This window comes from Calcarisporiella thermophila (assembly GCF_041956535.1).
Source record: "Calcarisporiella thermophila strain CBS 279.70 unplaced genomic scaffold VTP21scaffold_5, whole genome shotgun sequence".
Taxonomy (NCBI): domain Eukaryota; kingdom Fungi; phylum Calcarisporiellomycota; class Calcarisporiellomycetes; order Calcarisporiellales; family Calcarisporiellaceae; genus Calcarisporiella; species Calcarisporiella thermophila.
The window spans coordinates 549,694-573,331 of record NW_027192195.1 but is presented as its reverse complement, the minus strand read 5'-3'; the positions used below and the strand labels follow the sequence as shown (position 1 = coordinate 573,331).

Here is a 23,638-nt window from a genome sequence, read left to right as displayed (position 1 = left end):
ATGAATTTAAGGTGTGCGCACTGGCTCAAAACGCTGCAAACATCAAAGCATCTCATTAATTTAAATTCCCAGCTGATAAGAGAAGGCCAAATTCCCCTCGCTATTCCCAATATGGGCCAAATCGGGTTTACTAAATTAGTGCCAAATTTACATGCGCTTACCCATTGTCTCTTTTTTCTCTGAGTTCAAAGGCTAAACGAGCTCTGTTAACCCCTGAGAGGGATATCTAATGAAACGGAAAGTTCCTATTCTTGCATTACCGCCTGACCACATGCACAGTATGCTCATTGAAAGTTGCATTTTACGCATCAAACGAACTTCGTGAAGGCAACACGGTCTGTCGGGGGTTACTTTCTGAAAGAAAAAGTTACAGTATATTTTATTAAGGTCAAATAGAAGAAAATAAGTCAATGCCCTGGTGGTTTTATGAACAAAGTTAGAATACTCTTTATGCAATTTTGAACAAAGTATTCTCAATCCTATCAGGGCTTTATGTGCATCCTCCAAAGAGGGCGATTCGTGAGCAGGATGATCTAGAATACGTATTTAAAGAGAGATGAAAAGCTCCAAACTAGAACGCCACCTCCAACAAGACTTAAATAAATCGAAACAATCATCCAAATAATATAGGCATCACTTATCGTGAATGAATCCAATTTCTAGGAAAAGTTGAACTAGCATATCTGCTAGTAAAATATCATAAAATGTGCACTTGTGTAAAGAAGGCTTGAAATTGCAAATATCAATATATAAATAATCATAGCACTGAGAACGAATGATGGAGAAACGCTCGATATTTTGTTTTTAGACGCTTTAGTCTATGAAGAGTAGATATCCTAACAATTGTGACTTTAAAACAAGGATCCACTCAACCTGGCACACATATAGTAAGTGCAGGATAGAAACTACTTGAATCCAAGCTTGTGCCTGAGCACAAAGGATTCTCTAAGGAGTATAGTCAACTACCAAAGTTTTCGAGCGCTGCACCCTGTTTCATTTTTCTAAAGCTCGTTACATATAGTTGCACATATCTTATATTACGCATCATGCATGCAAAATACTAAGTCAAAATGGGCTTTTTCTTTTGCATAATTAATAGCTTCTAATTCAATAGTAGTGCCAATACATGTTTAGTTGTGCATATTATTTAATGATTTACGTCATTTGTTATCAATTCATTGTCTTGGGTTTACCCCCCTCAGTTTTCCCTTCGTACAATTATCCCACTTTCTCTAAATGCGAATGTTGCTTTAGACCTTGCCTTGAATAAACTCTTCATATTGTAATATCAATAAAAGAGAATGCTAACTTGGCCTATTAAACTGAAGCATGAATGAACTCGCTTGGTCTAGCTTTCCCAATCAGATCTTTGAATCCACTGCTCTCATGATATGCAACAATAACATCATCTATAAGTAATGTAAAGAAAAGTATGCATTGACTTCATAAATTCCACAGGATTTGCCTTAAGTACAGGTGGTTCCAAAGCCGGAATCGGAAAAGTTTACTTTCAATTGCCCCTAGCCGCATTTTTACTGGATAGATCTCTGTATTGGTCTTATTTCCTGGTGGTGTGATATAGATTCTAACAGCATTTTCAATGGAATTTTGATATTGGGCATGTATGTACTCTAAAACTTCGTAGTTTTATGGTAGCAAATGCTTTTATATCGATAACTTGTAGATTTTGGATTTAGAGTCATGCTCCAAAAGATGGAGCCTTTATTATTCAAATATATTGTTGAGGGATGGATAGCTTCCAATAAAGAACCTGGTTGTTATAACCAAGGAGAAATACAAGCAATTGATCTGGGTTTCTTTTACAAAATAAAACTAGCATATTCAAATTTCTCCAATCCAACCCTTGGTAACTGCTCTAACCACAATCCTACAACAACCATTACATCATGTACAAAAAAATTTTTGTATTGGCCCTGATAATTGCTAACATTACATGCGACCAAGTTGAACCTATTTGTTTACAACCCTAAACGGAGGTAGTTCAAATTTTTTCTGTGTAAATTATCAATTTACTAAGTATTTATCATAATTGGCCCCATATTTTCAGTATCGGCTATGGAAGCTAATGTTGAATAATCAATATATGATTGAACTTTTGAATCATATATCTGTGCTTTATTTGCTACATTGTCCTTTCAATACAGGCAGAATTTTTCTTAATGGCCTATCATGTAATATTAAACTGGATTTTATACATTTGCATTAATTCACATCCAACATATTGCACAAGCACTGAGATATTTTTCTTTGTGAATAATCAAGAATGATTAATCTGAGGACTGATAGAAATGGATTAGTTGAACTCGTAGGCAATTAGAATCACTACAGACTGGTTGAATAAAAGCTTGCCAGCTGAGCACCCAGGTTCGAAATATAGCTTAGGTGAAAAAAGTAATGAAAAGTATAATTATCATTTGATTGGCACCGCTAACGAAGATGATGAGACAGAAAAGAAACAACCATAGGGATTCAAACTCTTCAAGTTTATAAATTGAAGAGAATTAATAGTGCTACACTACTCGATGCTATATATATAAATAAATAAATCAACTATGTCTCTTTCGATGAAGAGGAAGCATAATGATAAGCAAAGGTCAAGTTCAAAAGAAGGTTCAAATCAGCTTGCTTAGGGAAGTACGCTAGTGTGAGCATTAACTATAATCCCTTAAAGTTAAGGGTACTCGAAGAATTGCAGTTCTTGAAAACCAAATTCTTAAATTTTTGTAGAAATCATACTTGATCTTTTATAAAATCGATATTTTTTTCTAAAGAAAATTAAGTTTAATAAAGATTATGAAGGGAATAGATGGGTTACAAACGAAAGATTAAGATGTTAATAAATGAATGTTAATCGTGATTAAATATTGGTCACGTAAAAAGTAGACTAGTACCAACATTAATTTTATCGTTAATGTCTATATGAATTAATCATTGCTTTTCTTTAGATAAAAGAGCTGGCACCACTCGAAAACAGGAAAAGCCATTTACCAGTAATTAGACTCCCTGGACAATACCCCCTGCAGTACTTCCCACATTACTTCCCAAAGCCTTATTTACAAGGCTAGTTGCAGTGCCTACCAGGTTGTCAGCTGCCCCGCCAGCAACTCCATTAACGCCGGAGTTACGCTTCACCACTCCTTGAAGGCCAGCCATTTTCAAACTCTTGAAGAGCTTTCCCTCCGCATCCCCGAGTTGCTGGGGGACCTTTGGAAGCTCTTCTTTGTTCTCGCTAACTTTAACAATGCTGTCCGAACCCTCATTCTCGAGGCTCTCGAGAATATCTTCTTCCTGATCGACGGTTTCGTCTTCCCCTTCACGACGGGAAAGGTGTGGGGCTTTTTGAGTGACAGCGGCCTTTGAGTGTACAATCTCACTTTTCACGTGTTTTGAAGCATCAACTGGCGACTGTACTGGGGTTTTTGCTGATACATGGTTCTCTGTGCGTCGCAAGAGGCCTTGATTTCCACCAACCTTTACTGGACTAACTCCTCCAGTCAATTGACCAACAATTTGTTCGGCTTGCTTAACAGTATCCTCTGCTACTCCGGTCGCCTCTAATCCTCCTAGAGGAGCCCCGTGTGAAACAATAGCAAAGCATAGCAAGGCAGATGCAGCAAAAATCAATGTAGATTTCATAGTGAATATGATAATTGATTAGAAAATAATTGCAAAAGAATGGGATGAAGTAGGGGATAAGTGGAGGAGTGGGAAAAGAAGAGAAAGCTATGAGTAAGCAAGAGAAGGAAGGGGAGGCAAATGTACGGTTCCTCACTTGACTACGAAGGGATTTATATAGGCCTACTTTGAGATTTTCGCAGCATGCAAGAATTGAATGAGTAGAATTCGATTTGGACTAATATGGAAGAAAATGGTGTGAAAACGTATGCTAAGTACCGGTTGGTAAATAAGGTTTATTGAATATATCAACTTCTTGCTTAGGTGCGAGATGGGGGATCGCCTAGAGGGAAAGGGACATTTTGCACACCGGTTTGTAATCCTGCCGACCTCAGAGACCGTAATGCATTTCATTAACTCGACAGATTCTATGCTCTATAAGGAGCTTGTTTGTTCTTAGCCTGCCTTTTTAGTAGAATATTGTCTTCCATATCTGGAAGCATTTTACAATCAGCTTGCGGACTGTTTTTGCATATCATCGCAGGTTGATTTGAATATTCAAGCTTGAAATTGCTTATCTTCAAGATAGAGAAAACGAGAAAAAAAAAATACAAGAACAAAACATGTGAATGTGCTGGAAAACAAATTTAGCTTTATGTATGATAAAAGCGGACCTATCCGAACCCTGGTCTATTTATTTTTTTCCTTACACTTTTTCAGACTCTATGTCTCCATTTGCTTTTTTCTCCGAGTCTTCTGTTGTTTTCCGCTTGAACTGTGGATTCTGCCAAGGCCCCGCATCGCTCACACGGCATCCTCCCTGATTCGAACAGGAGCATTTTCCACCAAAAAACGAAGGAAGATTCTCCGGATCTACATCTCTCAGAAGGGCGGACTGGAAGCGGCTGCCCAATATATGAATTTTATTTACAGTGACTTCGTCGAGAAAGGGCTATCACGCAGCAATGAATAATCGTTAGTTCGTTCTATTGAGGAAATTCTGGAAACTTCGACCTAGTCGAGAGTGTACCTTGACCATCGACCAAATGGATGAAAATAAAAATGGCGCGTTAACTACATACATTTTCCCCATCATCTAATGGAGCCCAAAAGGAAAAGCAATGTTAGCGTTCAACCCTGGAGTACTAGCAAACTCAAATTTATATATGGCATGCTCCGGTTACCTCTGGATAGTAATCTTGAGCGATGGCTGATGTACGGCGAACAAAGCCGATGGCTGTTGGAACTTGTATCATGCTAATGCCTTTCAAATCCAAAATGGTAAAGCACTGCTCGATATGACGGCCTGCCTTAGCCGAGCACGCAGGAAAGCGTTCGCTGTTGAGTTGCTCGTAGCTATATAGTAGTGGAGAAAACGATAAACCCTCCAAAATTTTGGTTTGCATACAGTAGTAAAAGTCTCACCCGATGACAAAGTGTTTAATCATTCGTTCTTCAGTAGTTATTTTAAACATTTCGTTGAGATCAATACTACCAAGATGTTCAATATAAATAGGGCGGCCCATGCGATCCGTCTTGTGGTACTATGATGGCCAAACGAGAATTACTCATTAGCACCATGCCGGGGGAACAAATTCGTTGGTGACTTACGTAGCGCGGGTAAAATCGTGCCACTTGCTCGGCTTCGGGAAATTCAAATGTTCGTACGAGCTCATCGACACCGAAGGATTTACGCCATTTCTCACAGTTTAAGAACATCTGCATCGTGGCGTCGACATCAAATTTGCGAGCTCGTAAAAATCTCAATAAATAATGATCGTCATGGCGCGACGGGTCAAAATATCCTTCACGCTTAATGTCCTCACGAAATCGCTCTAGCGTTACTTCCTGCATTGGTGTGAGAGTGTCCAGTCGACCTGTCCCGCCATAGCTCGCCGCAGACTGGCGAACGGAGCGCATCGATAGAGTGGAGAGAGTGCGCGGCGTATGCATGGGCGACGATGGCGCCAGCATATCGTCGGTTTGAAGATCAAGATGGCGATTCATCCTGGATTCGCTTTTTTCTGGTTAATACAACGAGATGCCTTTTTATGAACTGTAGAAGTTGAATGGAGCAGGGTAACTGAAAAAGAATGTCGGTGTGAAAATCTAGCGTTAATTTAATTGTATAAGAAACCCCCGAGATGCAATGGCGATAAAATGAAAAGAAAACAATATGATAATGAATGAAGTAGAAATAATACATAAATCAATTCTAGACGATTAAGAGAAAAAGGCGCCGATGATAAAGGACGAGCATATTCCGTTTTTTAACCGTAATTAATTAAAAATTGATCGATGTCAGTTTCCTTTTCATTTAACAAGGTTGCGAGTACAGACACAATACAGTATATGAATGGTGGCCAATACAACTTTACACTGAAATTATTCGCAGGTTTATCACTAAAAATTGCATAATATCTCGCTGATATTCCAGTCCTTATAGTGAGAATTAAGACATCAAAATCATAATTAATTTCTGCTATTAAGACAATAAAGATAAAGATAAAGCAATGAAAAATCTTTCTCCTTGCTACGGTCAAATTCTGTTGCGTTATAAATCGAGTCGACCAATATTGAATACATATATCAACATGCTATATTTATATTGCTACTGCGTTTTGTTATAAATTCAAACATTTTTCTTTGCACCAGCAATGGGCTTGCCATTCTGATCTTGAGCACCACCTTTCTTTCCAGCCATCTTCAATCTACCGCTTCGTTTACAACGCTGGCGCTTCTGAAGTTTGTCCCGCTTAGTCTTATTTATACTCCTACTTTTTCGTGTCTTTGTCCTGCTGTTCCCTCTTGTGCCTATCCTGTTTCGCTTAATTGTATACTTCTCAATATTCTTATGCCTGGGCGACATTGGCGGCTCTGTCTTGGATATTTCCTTAATATTTTCGCTGACAACTTGCCTCGAGTTTCTCAATGTATATTGAAGAGATTTCATTCTCTCTTGTCCTTGAACGGAGCTAATGTCACGTTTTTGCAACTTGCTGTCCCTCGGATTCTGAGCACCTTTCTCTCCCTTAAGAATTGCTGGTCTATATTCCTTCGAGCTTTCCTCTGCTCTTTTACTATAAACTGAAGGGACCTGAGGATTAGAGTGGTAACGGTTGGGGCCACTAACATTTTGGGGACTAATGCGAGAAAATTGAGCACAAGCGCTACCCTGAACAGTAGATGCCTTAACAACAGCGGAGGAAGCTATGGTGGCGTCACGTATATTATTTTGCTGGTGTTGTTCTGGGTGATGATTAGCAGGAACGCATCGAGACTCAAGTAGGGCTTGGACTCGAGCTGCATATAAAACGGTGAGAATCACTAGCGTCGGTGTCTTCATTTAGCGTATTTTGGTTGAAAATAATTTTTCATAAAGACGCCGTCTATGACTTACTGCAATGGGGTGCTTATATTTCTTTCTTAAATTCAATAATGCACGATGTTTCTTTCGCAACGTTTTTTTCTTTGCATCGGGCAAAATTACATTGATGCTGTTTTCTCACAGTTGGATAGTATAATGAACCAAATTGGTGCGATTGTCAATAGCAGAGAAGAAATTTTAGTTTCTTCCCGGAATGCAGGGGCGAGAGTCTGTGCACTTGTACGACAAATTGAGAATTAGAGCTTCGACAGGAGAAATGTTATCGAGCCGGATTCAAGGAGGCTTGCTATATTCTTCTTCATGAGAAAAAAAAAGCATATGCTCACATCAGCACATTAGCATGCGTGATTATAGTAAGCAGATTTTCAACGGGCCATAGTGTTAGGGCGAGATCCCATGCGATTTCTTCTCTGCTAGTTAAGCTTTAAGAATGGGTTAAGCAAATACGAGTCTTCTTTTCGGCCACTAAGTATTGGCTCCTAACAAACCATCAGGCTTTTCCCATTTTCATTTGATCCACGCTCAAAGTAGAATAATCAAGTCCACTCTTCTGTCTTCCGACAGGAAATGATGGAGCCAATTCAATGGGAATCCAGCTTCCAATTTATTTTTTGCTTAATAGTTAAATTTAAACATTCGAAGAAAACTAGAGGAAAATTAAGAGGCGACCTCCTGTAAGACGGAAATTAAACAGTCTTATGGACTCGAGAATAACGATAAATTAAGTTGATAGGAGTTGGAGGTTAAGAGTTAGGAGAAAGGGGTTGTCTATCGCATAGGTATTTATGCATGATGTCCCTTGACATGGGCACCTTGATCCTTTTTGTGCTTATGCTGCTGCTTCTTATGGTGTTTCTTCTGATGTTTCTTCTGGTGTTTCTGATGACGACGGCGAGGAGGCACACCGTCACGCTTGACTAGATCTTCTTCATTACCATTGTCGTCATCGTCGCCCTCGTCGTCGTTTTGCCCATCATCTCCATCGTTTCCTTCGTCTCCGTCATTGCCATCGTCCTCACCGTCATCCCCACCATCATCTTCACCATCCTTGTCATCGTCATCGTCATTGCCGTCATCGTCGTGGTGTTTCTTCTTTTTCTTCTTCTTTTCCTCCTCCTCCTTCCTCTTCCGTTTCTTCTCCTCTTCCTTTTTCTTTTTCTTCTCAGCCTCCTTCTTCTTCTTTTCGATCTCCTTTTTTTTTGCCTCCTTCTTCTTGTTAGATTTCTTCTTTTTCTCCTCTTCGTGGTGGTGCTTCTTATGCCCAGCTCCGTGATGCTTTTTCTTCTCTGCCTCATGGTGACCGCGTTCAACCAACTGGACTTGGCCAAGCGTAACTGCATTAGTTTCAGCATCGGCAAGAGCCGCATGCGAAGTTGCCGCTAGCCCCATCACAAGAGTGGCGGCGGCTATAATAAGGACGCTCTTCATATTGTTCTATTGGGAAATGATTGTAATAAGATGTAGAGAAAATGAGGGGAAAGAATAATTCAAGGAAGAGAAGTAATATGGGCCAAACCTCTCTCATCCCCATTCTCTAGCCTCTTTATATATTGGGCTATCGCCATCAGCCGGATTTAAAGTTCTTGCCAGAACTCTCAGGCATCTGGACATTCCTCTCCGGTGTTCTTTTGTACCCTCTCCACCTATTCCGTAGAATCACTTTTACACTGATGAGTAGGCTTGTTCAAGTGCCACAAAGGCACATTTCTATTACAATAGGTTGCATTCGACTGAGTTCCACGTTGGCACTCTTTTAATTTTCTCTTGGCAAACCTCCGTGGCACGACTTGCACACTTGGCCTGATGATTGTTCATTTTTAAATTGCGCAAACTGATTGTACTTCAACTATGTTAAAAATAGGATTATTTTGGTACAATGTGGTGGTGGTGGTGGTGGTGGTGGTGATATTTAGACTCTCGGCGGACTCAGCTGTTGGCATTCATATGAAGAGCTCGCGCCGGACGGAGAGAGTAAAGATGAAGTGTGGTAGGATAGATCGACTTGACTCTATTTTTATGTGAAAAATATAGTTAAATAGGCTTGCGTGCACTGTTTCTCACACCAAGGCACTTGGAGGCGGGGAAATTGAGTCGTGTTTGCCGAGAAATCTCGCATCTATTTCGTCTCACAAGATATACGGTTTATTGTGATCCTCGGTGGGCCATTGATTTGCATTCTAAAAATGCTCAGCCTCTCTAATTCTGACGGTTAAATTAGTGATCAAGGCTGCTGAATGTATAAGCTTTTTTTCCAATGGGGTTGGTTGGCGGGTTAACTTCTTACATCCACTTGAGGCAATCACTAAAAATAAACATTTAGCTCAAAACCAAGAGCAAAAACTCGTACAATATAAGCGGCTAAGTCTTCACTGGAGTTGCGCACCATAGGCTTACAGCCCCAAGAATTTCCAACGAATAATTGTGTTATTAAAATGGCAAATAAAGCACTTTATTATTAAAATGAAAATTCGATGATAATCACTTAATAGCATTAATAATAGTTGATCTAAATGTAGCTATAAATATCACTTTTCAATGCCTGCTCGTATTCATCGAGCTACATGCTCTATATTATTATGAACTTATAAGTTAGAACTCTCTCTTTCCTTTTTAATTGATTCAATCCCTTGAGGACTACCAATGTGCAAGTAATTTTTACTACTTTCACTTTTCCTTTAACTTGCATCTTGAGAGGAGAATTTCATCGTAAAAAATTGAGTATTGTATATTAAAAATTATATACCTGAATTCGATATATATAAAGCATCTTAAGAATACTTAGAGAATATTTCAATCGACTACAAGCACTGGTAATCACTATATCCTAAATAGTAGATATATATGCCTAGTATTTGCACTTCCTCCCAGTCATTTGAACGAGTCAATATTAATCTCAATTAACTTTGAAACGCGATCGCTTCCTCTTAGAGGAAAACACCGGTTTTACAACTGCAAGCGCTTCCGCCACCAATTTTGGTGGTATCCCGGCATCCTCTAACCTCGACAGAGGCCTAGAGCTCTGAAGATCTGTGGTATAGCTGAAGGGAGTTGTTGCGGTCGTTGAGGCGACTGTAAGAGTCTTTGTCACGACCACAGTCGTAGTGGATGGCTCAGAAGATGCTTGCTTTGCTTGACTAATATGACCTATCATAGTCGACGGCAGCACTATAACGAGCACACAAGTCATCAATATAATACACCCGATAATGATCAGAAATACTGCTTTGCGGTCCATAGTTATTTGTGTGTTGGCTCACTTCCGTCGTGTGGGGTTTTTCTTCTATTTAATCTTACAAACAATGGGCAAAAAAGCCCCGAATACCTTGAAATTTTAACTTTCACTAGCCGCGATCAGCTTTGACGGGAATCAAAAATTCCCGAGTAACTCTGCCAAGAATGCCAAAAAAACCTCCTTTCTAAATCAGTTATAATTCCAACTTGACCTTGATGCTCAGGAAACATACTCTTATTCCGTATAAAAGAAGGAGGATTCTATATTCACCCTTTTTACACATCTATTATCGATTTGTGATAGTTGAGCATAGATTATTTAACCCTTCGTGACTTGAATTTACGAGGAATGAGGTCCCACCTATCACTCGTTCCTCCCCTATTTGCCTCGCTTGCAATCATTCCGCTTTCTGTAATATATGCCCTCCCCATGGGACGACTTCCGGCTGTAAACCCTTCCTTTTCCAATATAGCGCCATTTGAAGGTTTACAATGGATTGCACCCGAGCATACTTTGGATGGAAGTCATATTTATAGGAAATTCAAACGCGGGTCCCAAGAGAGTGAGCCATCAGCGTCTGCAAGCGATAGTCCCAGCTCCACTGCGTCAGAAGAGCCTCAGAGAACCATCGCATCCAAAGCAGCGTCACAGCAACCACCCCAAGCTTCTACTACAAGCGCTTCGCAGTCTAATAGCCATAGTGGTGCTGTTCCTTCGCACCAACCTACTTCTCCATTGCTGGGGCTGCCATTCCTCCCTCTTCAGCGGTACTACTCTGCACAGCCACAGCCAACCTCACTACCCAACTATCAACCTTACTTCAATCAGCCCTTGATTGCTCAACCACTTACCACCCAACAAGCAGATGCGCGCATGACTCTTCAGCGTCTCATCAACCAAGGCCAGGCCCCGAATTATCCAGTCGATCCAAACCGGTATGTTGTCAACGAATCGCCAAATCTGGCGCTGGATGCGGCCGCCGCGTCCTTTTTTCTCGCCAATCTACAGCAGCAAATCGAACAAGATGCGCTAAAAAAAAAGCTGGTGGGGTAAATACCCTTTCTCCGCTCTCCGAACTCAGTGAAAATCCCTCGGCGGCCCATATGTCGCAAGGCGATGCCACTCAGTCTACTTCGCCGAAGTCGAGCGTCGATCCGCTAGCAGCCATTCTACCGCCGGTACTAGGGCTTTTCCTGTTGGTGATGATATGCTTCGTCTGCTTCTCGTTCAGCTTTGAATTCAACTACGGGAAGCCTTCTGTTGTATGAGCATGCACACCTAGAATATGCTCTTGGACCCCCACTTTATTGGGATGAAGATGTCCTAGAGTATTAGTTTCGAGTGTAACCCATTATAAAAATAAAACACTGATATTTAAACGAAGGCGCTCTAGTTGAGAACGTTAAAATGACACGAGGAGAAAATTCAGGAAAAGCTACATCTATAGGGGTAGGTTGAAGTTTCAGCGGACGGATAGAGATAAGAATAATTGATAAGATACACGATAAAAGAAGTTATGATGCTCTTTCATAACAAATACAATCGCGAAGAGATCCTCCCAGTAAACCAGACCTCATGGGGTTTCCTTTACCTCTAGTAGAGTGTCGGTGGAGCGGCAGGGTTGGCACTCTTATGTGTATTATTCCTTGCGTAGTTTATAGAGTGCATTTTTGGGCTTTTTGTATTCTTTATGTACATTTATTCTATTCAATTGTTTCGATAAATGTATTCCAAAAATAGGTGCTTTATCGACCAGTATAATGATTTAATTATTTTTTCTCAATGTTTTCCCATATCTAGTTGAAAAGCACCATTTTTTCATTGTTTTCTCTAGAGCGGGAGATACCTTCATTCAACAGTATCACGTCATCGCCCTGATGTAGGACTGTTGATGGTCCAGCTAATTTGGTGGAGACTCCAAGTTGATAGGCTTAGCTGGAGAACCAAAATCAACGTCGTCACATATTTCAGAAACCCATCAGAAGCCAGGAAGTTTTTTAATTGCGAAAAATTCCCTCTTATTGTTCTTTCCTCCTTTTGAAATCTTATTACGGCGCGGCTTGCATCCATCCATCAAACATGGTGAGTGAAAGAGACGCTAATCTTGCAGATGAGAGATGGATGGCAGTGGGAGTGGTGATGGATTAGGAGGAGAAGGCATATTAAGTAGAAGAAACAACAGCTGGAGGATTGAATGAATGGGATGGTCAGATCATAAAAAATGATTAGAAGGATTTGCCATGGGTTGTTGTGACGTTTGTTTTGATATGCATTCTTCCCTTATTCACCCCCACGTCTCTTATGCATCCTCTCTTCGAGCTATTTTCTCCTCGAGATAACACTCGTGCACGCTCAATTCATATCCGATCTCACTAATCATAATCTATTTTCTCTCTTTTACTCAGGTCAATATCCCGAAGACCCGGAACACCTACTGCGCTGGAAAGAAGTGCAAGAAGCACACACCCCACAAGGTGACGCAGTACAAGAAGGGTAAAGACTCTCTCTTCGCTCAGGGTAAGCGTCGTTATGACCGCAAGCAGTCCGGTTATGGTGGTCAGACCAAGCCTATCTTCCACAAGAAGGCCAAGACCACCAAGAAGATTGTGTTGCGTCTTGAGTGCACTCAGTGCAAGTACAAGCATCAGATTGCCATCAAGCGCTGCAAGCACTTCGAACTTGGCGGTGACAAGAAGGTAAGCTTGCGATTTTTTTATGCGAAGGTCCCTCCGAATGACTCATCCTCCATCTTTTGTGTGATAGACCAAGGGTGCTGCGCTTGTGTTCTAAGTTTGTCTGTTGTGGTGCTGCGATCATCTTTATGAAAATAAAAATTTAATCGTGTTTATTTTCAGTCATTGGTTGAATAACAAAACAAAGCCTCTTTTACACTATGGTTGTGAGGGAAGAAACCAGTAATATGTTATTGTGAGGGGAGAGGGAACATAGATAGTTGTTATAAAAGAGTAACAATAATAATAATAATATAAGAGGGGAGGGAATAGTACATAAAAGGAATGAAGGGGGAGAATAGAGCAGTATAAAAAAAATTCAAAACTAGAATAGTATAAAGTGTAATAATAAAAAGGAGTTTATAAAATATTAAAAATGGCACAGTCTATTTGGGGGGAGGAAGAGCAGAAACTGACGAGTATATATTGGGGAAAAAAAAAAGGGGGGGGGGGGGTGAGGGGAGTATGGGAATGAGAGGGATGGGGGTTGGATCAGTGAGAAAGAAAGTAAATGTCTCGACAATAGGGTTTCGATGCTTATTTGGCGGAAGCCAAAGTGGCACAGGCGCGATCCACCAAGATTTGTAAATGTTCGGGGTAGTGCACTGCCTTTGCTAGCTCGTGGAGATCCTCCGTGTCAAGCAGTTGAATGGTCACTTTATTGGCGCGCTTAACGCCCGTGGCCTTGACGGCGGGGTATAGCCGACCACCCAACTTCTCTTTTTGCTCGTTTTCGCTCAAATGCGAAATGGTGGCGAGGAACTGCTCTGTCTCAGTCAGGTGGCCGGCGTCTGTAGTCGCGTCTTTGCTGCCGGTTTTCTCTTCAAGTTTCAACTGCTTCATCTTCTCCACCGCTTCCGATTCCCCTTCCGATTCTTCTCCAACAATCTCAAGGGCATCTCGTGCAGCGCGAACTTTGGACTTCAGATAGTCGGGGTTGAATAAGCAAAGGGAGCGTTCTTTGCGCTTCAGCGTGAGCAGAAGGTCCACGATATCGTCGACGTATTCATGGGTGACACGGCGAACGGCCTCCCTCATTTTCTCGCGCTGATCACGACGGGTGCGCTCCGTCATCACAGATGAGATGGATTCTATCGAACCACGACGGCGAAGAGAGCGTTTCGGAATGGTGCCTGGCACTGCAAGGTGGTCGGAAGAGGGCGAGAGCAGTGGCGGCGTGATGCTCTCGCTTCCGGACGCCTTGTTATCCCCAGCCTGTCCCCGTTCTTGGTTGACTTGCTCTCGTTGGGGGTTGAACACTACGGCAGGGGCCGGCTGTCCCGCGTGCAGAGCCGCAAGTTTTGCTTCGCGCAATTTTTTCGGTTCGTGATAGGCGACCACGATGGGCTTTGCCAAGATCTCTTTTCCGTTCATGGTTTGTAGGGCACGAGAGGCTTCCTCCGCCGTGCTAAAGCTCACGAATCCGAAACCGCGCGATTGATTGGTGGTTGGATGGGTCATCACGCGTGCGCTGATGATTCGGCCGAAGCGGCGGAACGCGTTGAAGAGGTCGACGCTGGTGATGCGCAGATCCAGATTCTTCACGTAGAGGTTGGTGGGGTCGATGACGGGCGAATCCGGGGAACTGATGGCCGAGGAGGCGATTGAGGGGGAGTCAGCTGGGGAGGAGGGGGTTGCCGTAAGGGGGCTACTGGCTGGGGTGGGCTGTTGATGGACCGTTTTCCTGGGAGGGGTAGTAGGCTGCACCCTGACTATGTGAGCAGGCAACGGGCGCCCCCTCTGCATTATGTACCGCGTAACAGCAATCGTTTTGCCATCCACCTCTTTGCAGTGCAAGTCCGCCATAGCCTCGTCGGATTCAGCCTGATCGAAATACTGCAGCACCGCTTGCCCTTTAAATATACCATGGTCCATTACGAGACGACACATGGCTAGTATACCATAGGGGCGGGCCAATTCATAGAGATGGAAAGCGTCGGTGTGGGCCGGAAGAAGTTTGACAAAAAGAGGATTAGTGCTTGGCTGGGGATCGGCTGAGCCAGTGGTAGGGTCGACTATGGAGAGTCGAACCGCAGTAGGGTAAGGCTCTATCTGAGTTCCATTGAAAATCGCATAGGCCCGTTGAGCTATCAAAGTACAGAACATTAAGAGTCATATAGGGCCGATAGCCTCTGAACACAAGGGCAATTACCATTTTCGACGGAAGAGAAACGGATATAGCCACGCCCCTCGTGGAATTGGATTCTGTTTTAGGAGTAACATAATTATAATCAGCTGCTCTAAACGTTTAACAATATTCACTCAACAAACTTACTCCACTGGTTCACTCTTTCGGAACACCTCCTGGAGCTCTTCTTCTCTAATACCGTGCCCCACTTCAAAAAACAAGCGATCGGAGAAATGGACTGACATGTTTATTTCTGTGGAATTTATCGAAAAAAACTGCATTTAATAACATGGATCCCGAATGATGATTTCAAATTTAAGAAATGAACTCAAGGGAAGAAACAAGAATAAATTTTGATGAAATAAGCATACATACCTCCCAAGTATTTCAAATTAAAAAAGGGGTAAAATCAGGGGACAGGGCGTCTAGTGGTGTGGAATAAAAGATAGAGGTAATAGAGAGGATATTGCTGCCAATTGAATAAAATAAAGCAGCAAAGGTTGGGTATGAATATAAAAAGCGAGGTTTTAAGGTCGAGAGTGTACAAAGGGAATCATCATGTTTTCAATGGCGACAAACATTAATTGGCTGCGCCTTATATTTAATTTAGAACAAACAGTAAGAGTACACAATAGCCCAGGGACATGACAGAGAAATTTCGGCGACCTGTGCGCCAGACGCGGCCACGACCGTCGCCCACGCTGCCTTCGTATTCACCTCCGCCGAAAAGTTCCTCAAATGCTTCGTTCTTTCGTCGTCATAAGGGTGCCATTTTCTTTGGAGCCTCTCTCTACGCATGTGCGACGCTAGCGACTTATGCGTATGTGCGCTCTCAGCAGGGCTCCTCCGAGCGAGGGCTAGAAAAGGATGAACATGAGGCGGGCGAAGTGTGGGATCATATTGCAACATCATACGATCGGGATATTGGAAATGACGAATTCGTAATGGGCATTGGGATCTTGAGATGGTGGTTAATGCGGAAGGCGAAGGTGAATAGGCCAGGTCACCTATTTCCCAAGAGCTCGATGTTAATACACTCTTTGTGATGTCAATAGGGAGATGTGCTAGAGGTATCAGCAGGGACCGCGCGTAATCTTCGCCACTACACTTCCAGCATTTCCTCGCTTTCACTTACGGACCGTAGCCCAACAATGCTGGAGATTGCTCGCGAGAAATTGGCCAAATCAAAGGGCGGCGTAGCGAAGAGCGCGGTCTTTCCCCTTGATCTCGACCTTGAAACCCCCGCTTCCCTTGAGGGCCAGTTTGACACCGTAGTGGACACGTTTGGGCTGTGTTCGTGCCGGGATCCAGGCGCAGCGCTCATACGGATGTCGCGGCTGTGTCGACCGAGTGAAGAGTCCAGGGTTTTGTTGCTGGAACATGGCCGTGGATGGCTGCCCTGGCTGAATGGGGTGCTGGACCGGGGGGCGGAGAAACACGCTAAGCGATGGGGGTGCTGGTGGAACCGGGACTTGGCGCGACTGCTGGAAGAGGAGCGAGTGCAGCGGGAGCTGGAGGTTCTAAGTGTGAGTCGCTGGCACTTTGGAACAACGCTGATGGTGGTTGCGCGGCCGCGGACGACGGCGGCGAAGGAGGAGGGGACGCCGTGCGGGCTGAAAAAGGAATAGTGGCGGGAATGTTGTTCCGGCATTTGTCATTCAAGGATTGATTTAGAGTTGCCACGCACGCTCCGTCTCCTCCCATGGCCTGGGCCGCTTGCTTCTTTTCAGCGGCAAGGCCTTGCTGCTGCTGTGCTTTATTTTGTATGCTTAGATGGGTGCTGGAGCTTATTTTCGCCTTTTCATATGATATATACGCGGGAAGCTTATTTATCTTATCTATGGTTGGCACTGCACGCCTAATTTGCGGGCCTTGGAGCCCGAGAGAACACCCGCTCGCCCGGCGCAAGCCACCGGTTGCGGGCAATAAGCCAAGGTGCGGGGAAATATGTGTCACTTGCTCAGGCCTCAGGAAGAAAGAGGCAAAATTAAATTTCAAATCATGTGCTAATACTCCGCTTTGAAATTTTTTGTTTCGCTCGTCGTCCTTCTTTTTACCTCCCTGTCTTAGTGCCCCTTCTCTTTCCTCCAATTGCTTACTCTCCATCATCATCTTTTTGGTTTTCCCCACCTTCGCCTTTCTCACTTCTAATTAGTAACCCCCTCCGCTGAAATTGCTAATCCAGGGGCGCCATGTCTCTCCCAAATCAGATTATCGTTGTTGGTGGTGGGCTGGCGGGCCTTTCCGCCGCACACACTATTCTTGAGCATGGCGGGAATGTCCTCGTCCTAGATAAAAATCCCTTCTTCGGAGGCAACTCCACTAAAGCCACGTCCGGCATCAACGGCGCGTTGACAAAGACCCAAGTTGGTAAGTAGTGCCCCGGCGGATTCTTGATCGAGATCACTTGAGAGCTAATGGTCCCATCGGATAATGATTTTCATTGCCCAAACCAGCCCTCGGCATCCCAGACTCTGACGAGCTCTTTTACCAGGACACAGCGCACTCTGCCCGTGATCTGCTTGTGCCCGAGCTTGCTCGCGTATTGACGGGTAATTCTGCGTCGGCCGTCGAGTGGCTACAAACCAAGTTCAACCTAGATCTGTCGCTGGTCTCGCGTCTCGGGGGCCACTCCCAACCCCGCACACATCGTGGAAAGGAGAAATTCCCTGGCATGACAATCACATACGCTCTTATGGAGGCACTAGAAGACGCTGCCCAGGCAATGCCCCATCGTGTCAAAATCATTAAGCGTGCCCGCGTGACGCGTCTAATCAAGGACAATCAAGGCAACGTGACGGGCGTGGAGTACCGAGTCGTGAACAAGGACAACTCGCTCGGCGAAACCCACACTGAGCCTGGTCCAGTGATTCTGGCCACGGGAGGCTATGCGGCGGACTTCTCGGAGTCTTCTCTCCTGAAGCAGTACCGCCCCGAGCTCTACGATCTCTCCACCACCAACGGAGACCACTGCACAGGCGACGGCATCAAGATGTCGATGGCCATCGGAGGCAAGGCCACCCACCTGGAAAAAGTACAAGTGCATCCCACTGGATTGATCGACCCCAAAGAGCCCGACGCCAAAGTCAAGTTTTTGGCGGCTGAGGCTCTGCGTGGATGCGGCGGCCTTCTACTCAACGCCAACGGCGAGCGTTTCTGCGACGAGCTTGGCCACCGTGACTACGTCACCGGCATGATGTGGAAGAACAAGTTCCCCATCCGCCTGGTGCTGAACACGGCTGCCGCCAAGGAGATCGAGTGGCATTGCAAGCATTACGTAGGGCGTGGACTTATGCGCCGCTTCGCAAACGGGGAGGAGCTGGCGAAGGAGATCGGCGTCCCTCCAGAGCAGTTGAAGCGGACCTTCGACGAATATAACGCCATTGCGCGTGGCGAGAAAAAGGACCCCTGGGGCAAGAAGTACTTCCATAATGTGCCAATCTCCATGCAGGATGACTTCCATGTCGCCCTTATGCAACCGGTGTTGCACTACACAATGGGCGGAGTGGAGATCACGCCAAATGCGGAGATCGTGGACACCACCGGCAAATCGATCCCAGGCTTGTATGCGTGCGGTGAGATGGCCGGCGGGGTCCATGGCGCCAATCGTCTAGGTGGGTCGTCCCTGCTGGGCTGTGTGGTGTTCGGCCGTGTTGCTGGCAATTCAGCCTCGCGCTATTTGATGAGCCGTCTGGTGTCGGGACAGGGAGCGGCTGCCGTGGGGGGCCAGTCGGCGCAACAGCGTTTGGCCAACATCGCACAGCAGATGGGAGGCAATGCCCCTCTTTCCGCCTCTGTTTCGGGAGGAGCAGAAACTCGAGTGCATATCGATCCCCAGTCGCGTCGCGTGCACATGGAGGTCACCTGGAATGACGCCTCTAATCCGACTCAACAAACCATTGTTACGGGCGCGCCGCCACAGCAGCAGCAATATCATCCAGCGCAGAGCACGCCAAGTTCGGCTGAGGGTTCCTCCACCGGCGCTGGCTCGCCCCCAGCTGCAGAGCAACGCCAGGATCAAAATCGCCCGATCACCGCGGAAGAAGTGGCCAAGCACACCTCTGAAGATGACTGCTGGGTGATTATCAATGGAAAAGTGCTCGATGTGACCAAGTTTCTGCCCGATCACCCCGGCGGTAAGCGTGCGATCATGATCTACGCGGGCCGTGATGCGTCTGAAGAGTTCAACATGCTGCATAAGCCAGATGTGATTGAAAAATACGCACCCGAGTCCATCATAGGTACGCTTGGACAGGGAGGCGCCTCGGGGGAGAAGGGTGGTCAACCGCAGAAACAAGGGTGGCCCCATCCCACGAACCCCAAGGGAGGTCAAGTGGAGCGTCGTGGCCCGACGATAATGACGATGACCCCCTCAGACACCGAATCCCTCACCTCAGGTGGTACCGCGAGCGTTTTGAAGAAGGAGCGCGAGGGCGCCACCTTCGAGGTTGAGAAATTGACCAACATCCTCGACGGGGGCCCGGAAAAAACGAAACGCCGCCGCTTCATCCTTAGCCCCATCAAGAACAGTACCGCGGCGGGGAAGCATGACCACGACCGTGAGACCCTGATTGCCGAGCACATTCGCCACTTCATCAAGGTGCATGAAATGTTCTGGGAGTCTTTCAAGCCGACTCGCGAGGAAATTGCGTGGATGTCCGAGGCCTCCCTCTTCCAGGGAACACTGATGAACCACTACGGCCTCTTTTTGTACACCATCGAAACCATGGGGAACGACGAGCAAAAGAAGTGGTTCTTGCAACGGGCCCGCGAGATGAAGATCGTCGGATCCTATGCTCAAACCGAACTTGGGCATGGGTCGAATGTCCGTGGGTTGATGACCACGGCCGTGTACGACAAGTCGACGCAGGAATTCATCGTGAACACCCCCACGCTGCGAGCGATTAAGTGGTGGCCGGGCACCCTTGGCAAAGTGGCCACCCATGCCGCTGTCTACGCACAGCTTATCATCGATGGGAAGGAGTATGGTGTCCACCCGTTCATCGTGCAGATCCGCGATGAGCAGCACCGTCCTCTCCCCGGGATTGAGCTGGGCGATCTCGGACCGAAGCTCGGCGACCATGCCAATGACACGGGTTATATGGTGATGAAGGACGTGCGCATCCCACGCATGTTCTTGCTCGCGAGGTATCAGGAGGTAACGCCCGAGGGCAAATACATCGTGCATCCAGCGAAGAAGCAAAATGCCCAGGTCCACTACGCGACCATGATCACAACCCGAGCCTCGATGGTCAAGTCTGCTAGTGGGCACTTGGCGAAGTGTGTCACGATTGCGGTGCGTTATTCTGCCGTCAGAACCCAGGGATACGCCGAGCCCGGTAAGTGAATGTATATGCTTTTGGCGGATGGAGCCCGCGCCCTAATATCCGGAGTTGCTCTTGGTAGGCCGCGGAAATCGCAGTTACAAGGATCGGGAAATGAAGGTCATCGACTACCAGGTGCAGCGGTTCCGTCTCTTTAAGCAGCTTGCGCTCTGCTATGCGATGAAATTCACCGGCGGCTGGATGATGCAGGTCATGGCGGGTATGGAGGCCGGTAACGAGCGCAATTTGGAAGCGCTTCCGGAGCTTGCCGCGACCTCATCTGGACTGAAGGCTCTCTGCACCTATCTGGCATGGCAAGGAATTGAGGATGTGCGCAAGTGCTGCGGTGGCAATGGCTATCTGATGGACAGTGGTATTGCGCCTCTCGCGGCCGACTACGTCTGGCAAATCACAGCCGAGGGTGACTGGATTATCCTGATGCTCCAGACCGCCCGCTTCCTTATCCAGTCGGTCGGAAAGGTCTTGCAGGGCGGAAAGGTCGGTGGGGTTGCCGCATATATTGCGAACATTGGTAGGGATGCGCCCCAACCCGCGACCAAACCAGAGGCGTTCATGGATCTTGCCTACCTGCAGGATCTGTTTGAGTACGGCGCCCTGTCACAGATACGCGAGGCGGCCGAACGATTCCAGGCCACCATGGAGGAGTCCAAGGGCCAGCTGTACGAGGCGATCAACGAAAACGCGATCCAGATGGTGGCGGCGGTGAGAAGCCACACCTACTTCTTCTTCCTGAACAACTTCGTGACCACGATCAATGGAATCAGTGACGTTCGCATCCGTGCCGTCCTCACGCGGGTGTGCGGCTTCTTTGCCGTGTCCCACATCCTGGAGGATTCCCTGTGGACGGGTCTCCTTGACGCCACGCAGACGCAGCTGGTGAAGGCCGCGGCAAAACGCTTGATGAATGACATGCGCCCCGATGCAGTCCCGCTGGTGGACGCTTTCGATTTCCCCGACAATGTGCTCAATTCGACCATCGGGCGATATGACGGAAACGTCTATGAGGCTCTCTACGAGGCCGCCGCCAAGAGCCGCCTGAACCGCACCGATCCATTCGACGGCTACGAAGAAACCCTGCGCCCCTATCTCGATCTCGAGTTTTTGAAGCGTGGTAACCAAGTTCCCGAAGGATCTGCGAGCGGTGGCAGTGTGCCAGTCGGTGTGAAGAACACGTCGGCCAAGATCTAAAAATTGGAAAGAAAGGAAAAAAAAAGGCTGCTTTGGTGGGAGGCATTATATAGTTTAATGCGACTCTTTTGAATATTTTATTGGTTCTATTTTTTATTTTTACAACACATACTTTTTTCCCCCTAATAATGGACAAGGGTGGCATAAATAATTCCCTAAAATGTTTTGTTTGTGAGAAATAAAGGAGTAGTATATAAATATATATATATACATACACATTCATACATAAAACACTTGTTTGGTTACGGATTGAGATAGATGAGCTTCTTCGGAAATAAAATATCAAGCTTGATTGATGCGTAAACAATATACAAAGGATCCAATAGGAAAGGTACATACAGTAAAAGAAAGACACATTAGAGACAGGTACGGGGGAGGGGGGGGAGGCGAGCGGAAAAGAGCTCCGCACCATCAGATATAGGACGTGAAGAGAAAAAAAAAACAACAGTAAACAATGTTAAAGGCAGGCAAAAGAGCAAATAGATACAATAGAGGGAGTTTAAGTACAGGTCTGGTGGGGTTCAAATCAAATTTTTAGAACACAGGACAGGGGCGAAGGGGGCCGCTCCACCAAGCGATACTTGGAGGGCAGATTGAGCCGCCGCCAACTCTGCCATCTCGCATATCTAGCGGAGGGCTCTTTCGAAGCTAAGGCGCCCGCGTCCTTGGTCTCGGCGTAGGAGATGATAACGGGGGAATCTTCGGGCGTCAGCAAGTCCACCTCTTGCCACTCTTCCTCGTGCAGTTCCCCCCCACTGGTTCTAGACCGAACTTTGCTCGGGGAGATTGGAGCTAATGTAGCGTTGCTAAGGAGCGGTGGCTGAGGGGGAAACGGGGGGAAAGAGAGTCTGTCGGCGTGAGTGTAGTGTTTATACTCGCGTGGACAGAGATCTTCGTGCGATTTGCGGCAAAAGTGTTGAAGAATCGAGAGCGGACGAGGAAGGGGGGTGGTATGAACTCTAGAGATGGACGGCAGCTGGACGGTGTGGGGGGCCAGAGATTTGATGGGCACGCCATTTGGGATAGTCATCGGCTTTGAGGGTGCCTCGGTGAGGGTTGGCAAGCGGAGCAAGGGCCGGAGGCATGCCTCGAGGTCGTCCTGCGAGATAATAAGCTCATATCCCTAGATGAGGATTCCTTGCAGTTAGTAAACAACTCAAAAGAAGTATCTTGGCTTTCGAAAAAACACACCAGTAAACAAAGCAGTTGCCTTTCCATCAAGTTGATTTCACTCAGCGAGAAATAGGGGAAACATCTCGCCCAATATTTATTGCGCGGGGCCGTGTCGTTCAGGCATTTCATCGTTACGATAAGCGTGGCCAGAAATATCCTGTGGCACGTGCACTTCAGCCCCTTGGCGGCAGAGGGCAGTTTTTGCCGCAGCCGCTCAAGGAGGACCAGGGTGGAGAGGAAGGATGCGACCGTCACTTGGTCGCACTGGCTGACTTTCCGAATAAATACGCTGAGAGGGGGAATCAGCAGCAAGCTGGGGGAGTAATGGCTGGCTTCTCTGGCATTGTCCGGGGGACAAGCAATGACTTGCGCGGCTCTCGTAGTGACATGGGCTGTGAAGTTATAAAGTGTAATCAATTGGAGGGAGGAGGGGGGGCTAGGCGATATCTGTAATGTTTAACACTCACCAAGCATCGCATCGGTAATGCGGCCTTGCACGAGCTCCTCAACAGACATGGTTGTCCCGGTCATCGTGGAAGGAGAACAGAGGAAGGAAAAAAGAGGCAGAGGGGGAGTCTCACACGGAATAAGAATTCTGAATAATCCTTTCTTTTCAACATGTAACCTTATCGTGAAACCTTCTTTTCTCCTCACTTCCCTTGTCTAACGTATTAAGAAATAGACTCAGTATATCCCCACACTCCTGGTGCAGATGGCGAAAGGAAGAGAAGAAGGAGAGTAGAGAAGAAGGAAGGCGAGGAGGACGGATGAGGAAAAAATATGGACTAAATATAGGAGGAGACTAGTGAGAAAAAA

The 23,638-nt window shown here is 46.0% G+C and overlaps 11 protein-coding genes across 11 annotated transcripts; 4 read left to right on the top strand and 7 right to left on the bottom strand.

Moving 5' to 3' along the window:
* Positions 1–3,015: 3,015 nt before the first annotated feature.
* VTP21DRAFT_9328 (uncharacterized protein) lies at positions 3,016–3,657 on the bottom strand (the record flags this gene model as incomplete). Its single annotated transcript, XM_069400273.1, has 1 exon — positions 3,016–3,657. The coding sequence occupies one exon, from the start codon at positions 3,655–3,657 to the stop codon at positions 3,016–3,018; it is 642 nt and encodes a 213-aa protein (XP_069254216.1).
* A 685-nt stretch (positions 3,658–4,342) lies between these two features.
* On the bottom strand, positions 4,343–5,643 carry VTP21DRAFT_9327 (uncharacterized protein; the record flags this gene model as incomplete). Its single annotated transcript, XM_069400272.1, has 5 exons — positions 4,343–4,588; positions 4,667–4,732; positions 4,821–4,992; positions 5,062–5,180; positions 5,248–5,643. 5 exons carry the CDS (start codon positions 5,641–5,643, stop codon positions 4,343–4,345), a joined length of 999 nt encoding a protein of 332 aa, XP_069254215.1.
* Positions 5,644–6,268: 625 nt separating this feature from the next.
* On the bottom strand, positions 6,269–6,982 carry VTP21DRAFT_9326 (uncharacterized protein; the record flags this gene model as incomplete). Its single annotated transcript, XM_069400271.1, has 1 exon — positions 6,269–6,982. The coding sequence occupies one exon, from the start codon at positions 6,980–6,982 to the stop codon at positions 6,269–6,271; it is 714 nt and encodes a 237-aa protein (XP_069254214.1).
* Positions 6,983–7,807: 825 nt separating this feature from the next.
* On the bottom strand, positions 7,808–8,452 carry VTP21DRAFT_9325 (uncharacterized protein; the record flags this gene model as incomplete). Its single annotated transcript, XM_069400270.1, has 1 exon — positions 7,808–8,452. One exon carries the CDS (start codon positions 8,450–8,452, stop codon positions 7,808–7,810), a length of 645 nt encoding a protein of 214 aa, XP_069254213.1.
* A 1,465-nt stretch (positions 8,453–9,917) lies between these two features.
* VTP21DRAFT_9324 (uncharacterized protein) lies at positions 9,918–10,259 on the bottom strand (the record flags this gene model as incomplete). The annotated part of the gene is made up of 1 exon (XM_069400269.1): positions 9,918–10,259. The coding sequence occupies one exon, from the start codon at positions 10,257–10,259 to the stop codon at positions 9,918–9,920; it is 342 nt and encodes a 113-aa protein (XP_069254212.1).
* A 426-nt stretch (positions 10,260–10,685) lies between these two features.
* On the top strand, positions 10,686–11,493 carry VTP21DRAFT_9323 (uncharacterized protein; the record flags this gene model as incomplete). The annotated part of the gene is made up of 2 exons (XM_069400268.1): positions 10,686–11,305; positions 11,370–11,493. 2 exons carry the CDS (start codon positions 10,686–10,688, stop codon positions 11,491–11,493), a joined length of 744 nt encoding a protein of 247 aa, XP_069254211.1.
* Positions 11,494–12,335: 842 nt separating this feature from the next.
* On the top strand, positions 12,336–13,046 carry VTP21DRAFT_9322 (60S ribosomal protein eL42; the record flags this gene model as incomplete). Its single annotated transcript, XM_069400267.1, has 3 exons — positions 12,336–12,338; positions 12,662–12,952; positions 13,020–13,046. The coding sequence occupies 3 exons, from the start codon at positions 12,336–12,338 to the stop codon at positions 13,044–13,046; spliced, it is 321 nt and encodes a 106-aa protein (XP_069254210.1).
* Positions 13,047–13,525: 479 nt separating this feature from the next.
* VTP21DRAFT_9321 (uncharacterized protein) lies at positions 13,526–15,361 on the bottom strand (the record flags this gene model as incomplete). Its single annotated transcript, XM_069400266.1, has 3 exons — positions 13,526–15,075; positions 15,141–15,193; positions 15,264–15,361. The coding sequence occupies 3 exons, from the start codon at positions 15,359–15,361 to the stop codon at positions 13,526–13,528; spliced, it is 1,701 nt and encodes a 566-aa protein (XP_069254209.1).
* A 399-nt stretch (positions 15,362–15,760) lies between these two features.
* Positions 15,761–16,744, top strand: VTP21DRAFT_9320 (uncharacterized protein; the record flags this gene model as incomplete). The annotated part of the gene is made up of 2 exons (XM_069400265.1): positions 15,761–16,105; positions 16,172–16,744. The coding sequence occupies 2 exons, from the start codon at positions 15,761–15,763 to the stop codon at positions 16,742–16,744; spliced, it is 918 nt and encodes a 305-aa protein (XP_069254208.1).
* Positions 16,745–17,308: 564 nt separating this feature from the next.
* VTP21DRAFT_9319 (uncharacterized protein) lies at positions 17,309–21,649 on the top strand (the record flags this gene model as incomplete). The annotated part of the gene is made up of 3 exons (XM_069400263.1): positions 17,309–17,486; positions 17,573–20,455; positions 20,523–21,649. The coding sequence occupies 3 exons, from the start codon at positions 17,309–17,311 to the stop codon at positions 21,647–21,649; spliced, it is 4,188 nt and encodes a 1,395-aa protein (XP_069254207.1).
* A 526-nt stretch (positions 21,650–22,175) lies between these two features.
* Positions 22,176–23,353, bottom strand: VTP21DRAFT_9318 (uncharacterized protein; the record flags this gene model as incomplete). Its single annotated transcript, XM_069400262.1, has 3 exons — positions 22,176–22,772; positions 22,841–23,214; positions 23,290–23,353. 3 exons carry the CDS (start codon positions 23,351–23,353, stop codon positions 22,176–22,178), a joined length of 1,035 nt encoding a protein of 344 aa, XP_069254206.1.
* Between the last annotated feature and the right edge of the window lie 285 nt (positions 23,354–23,638).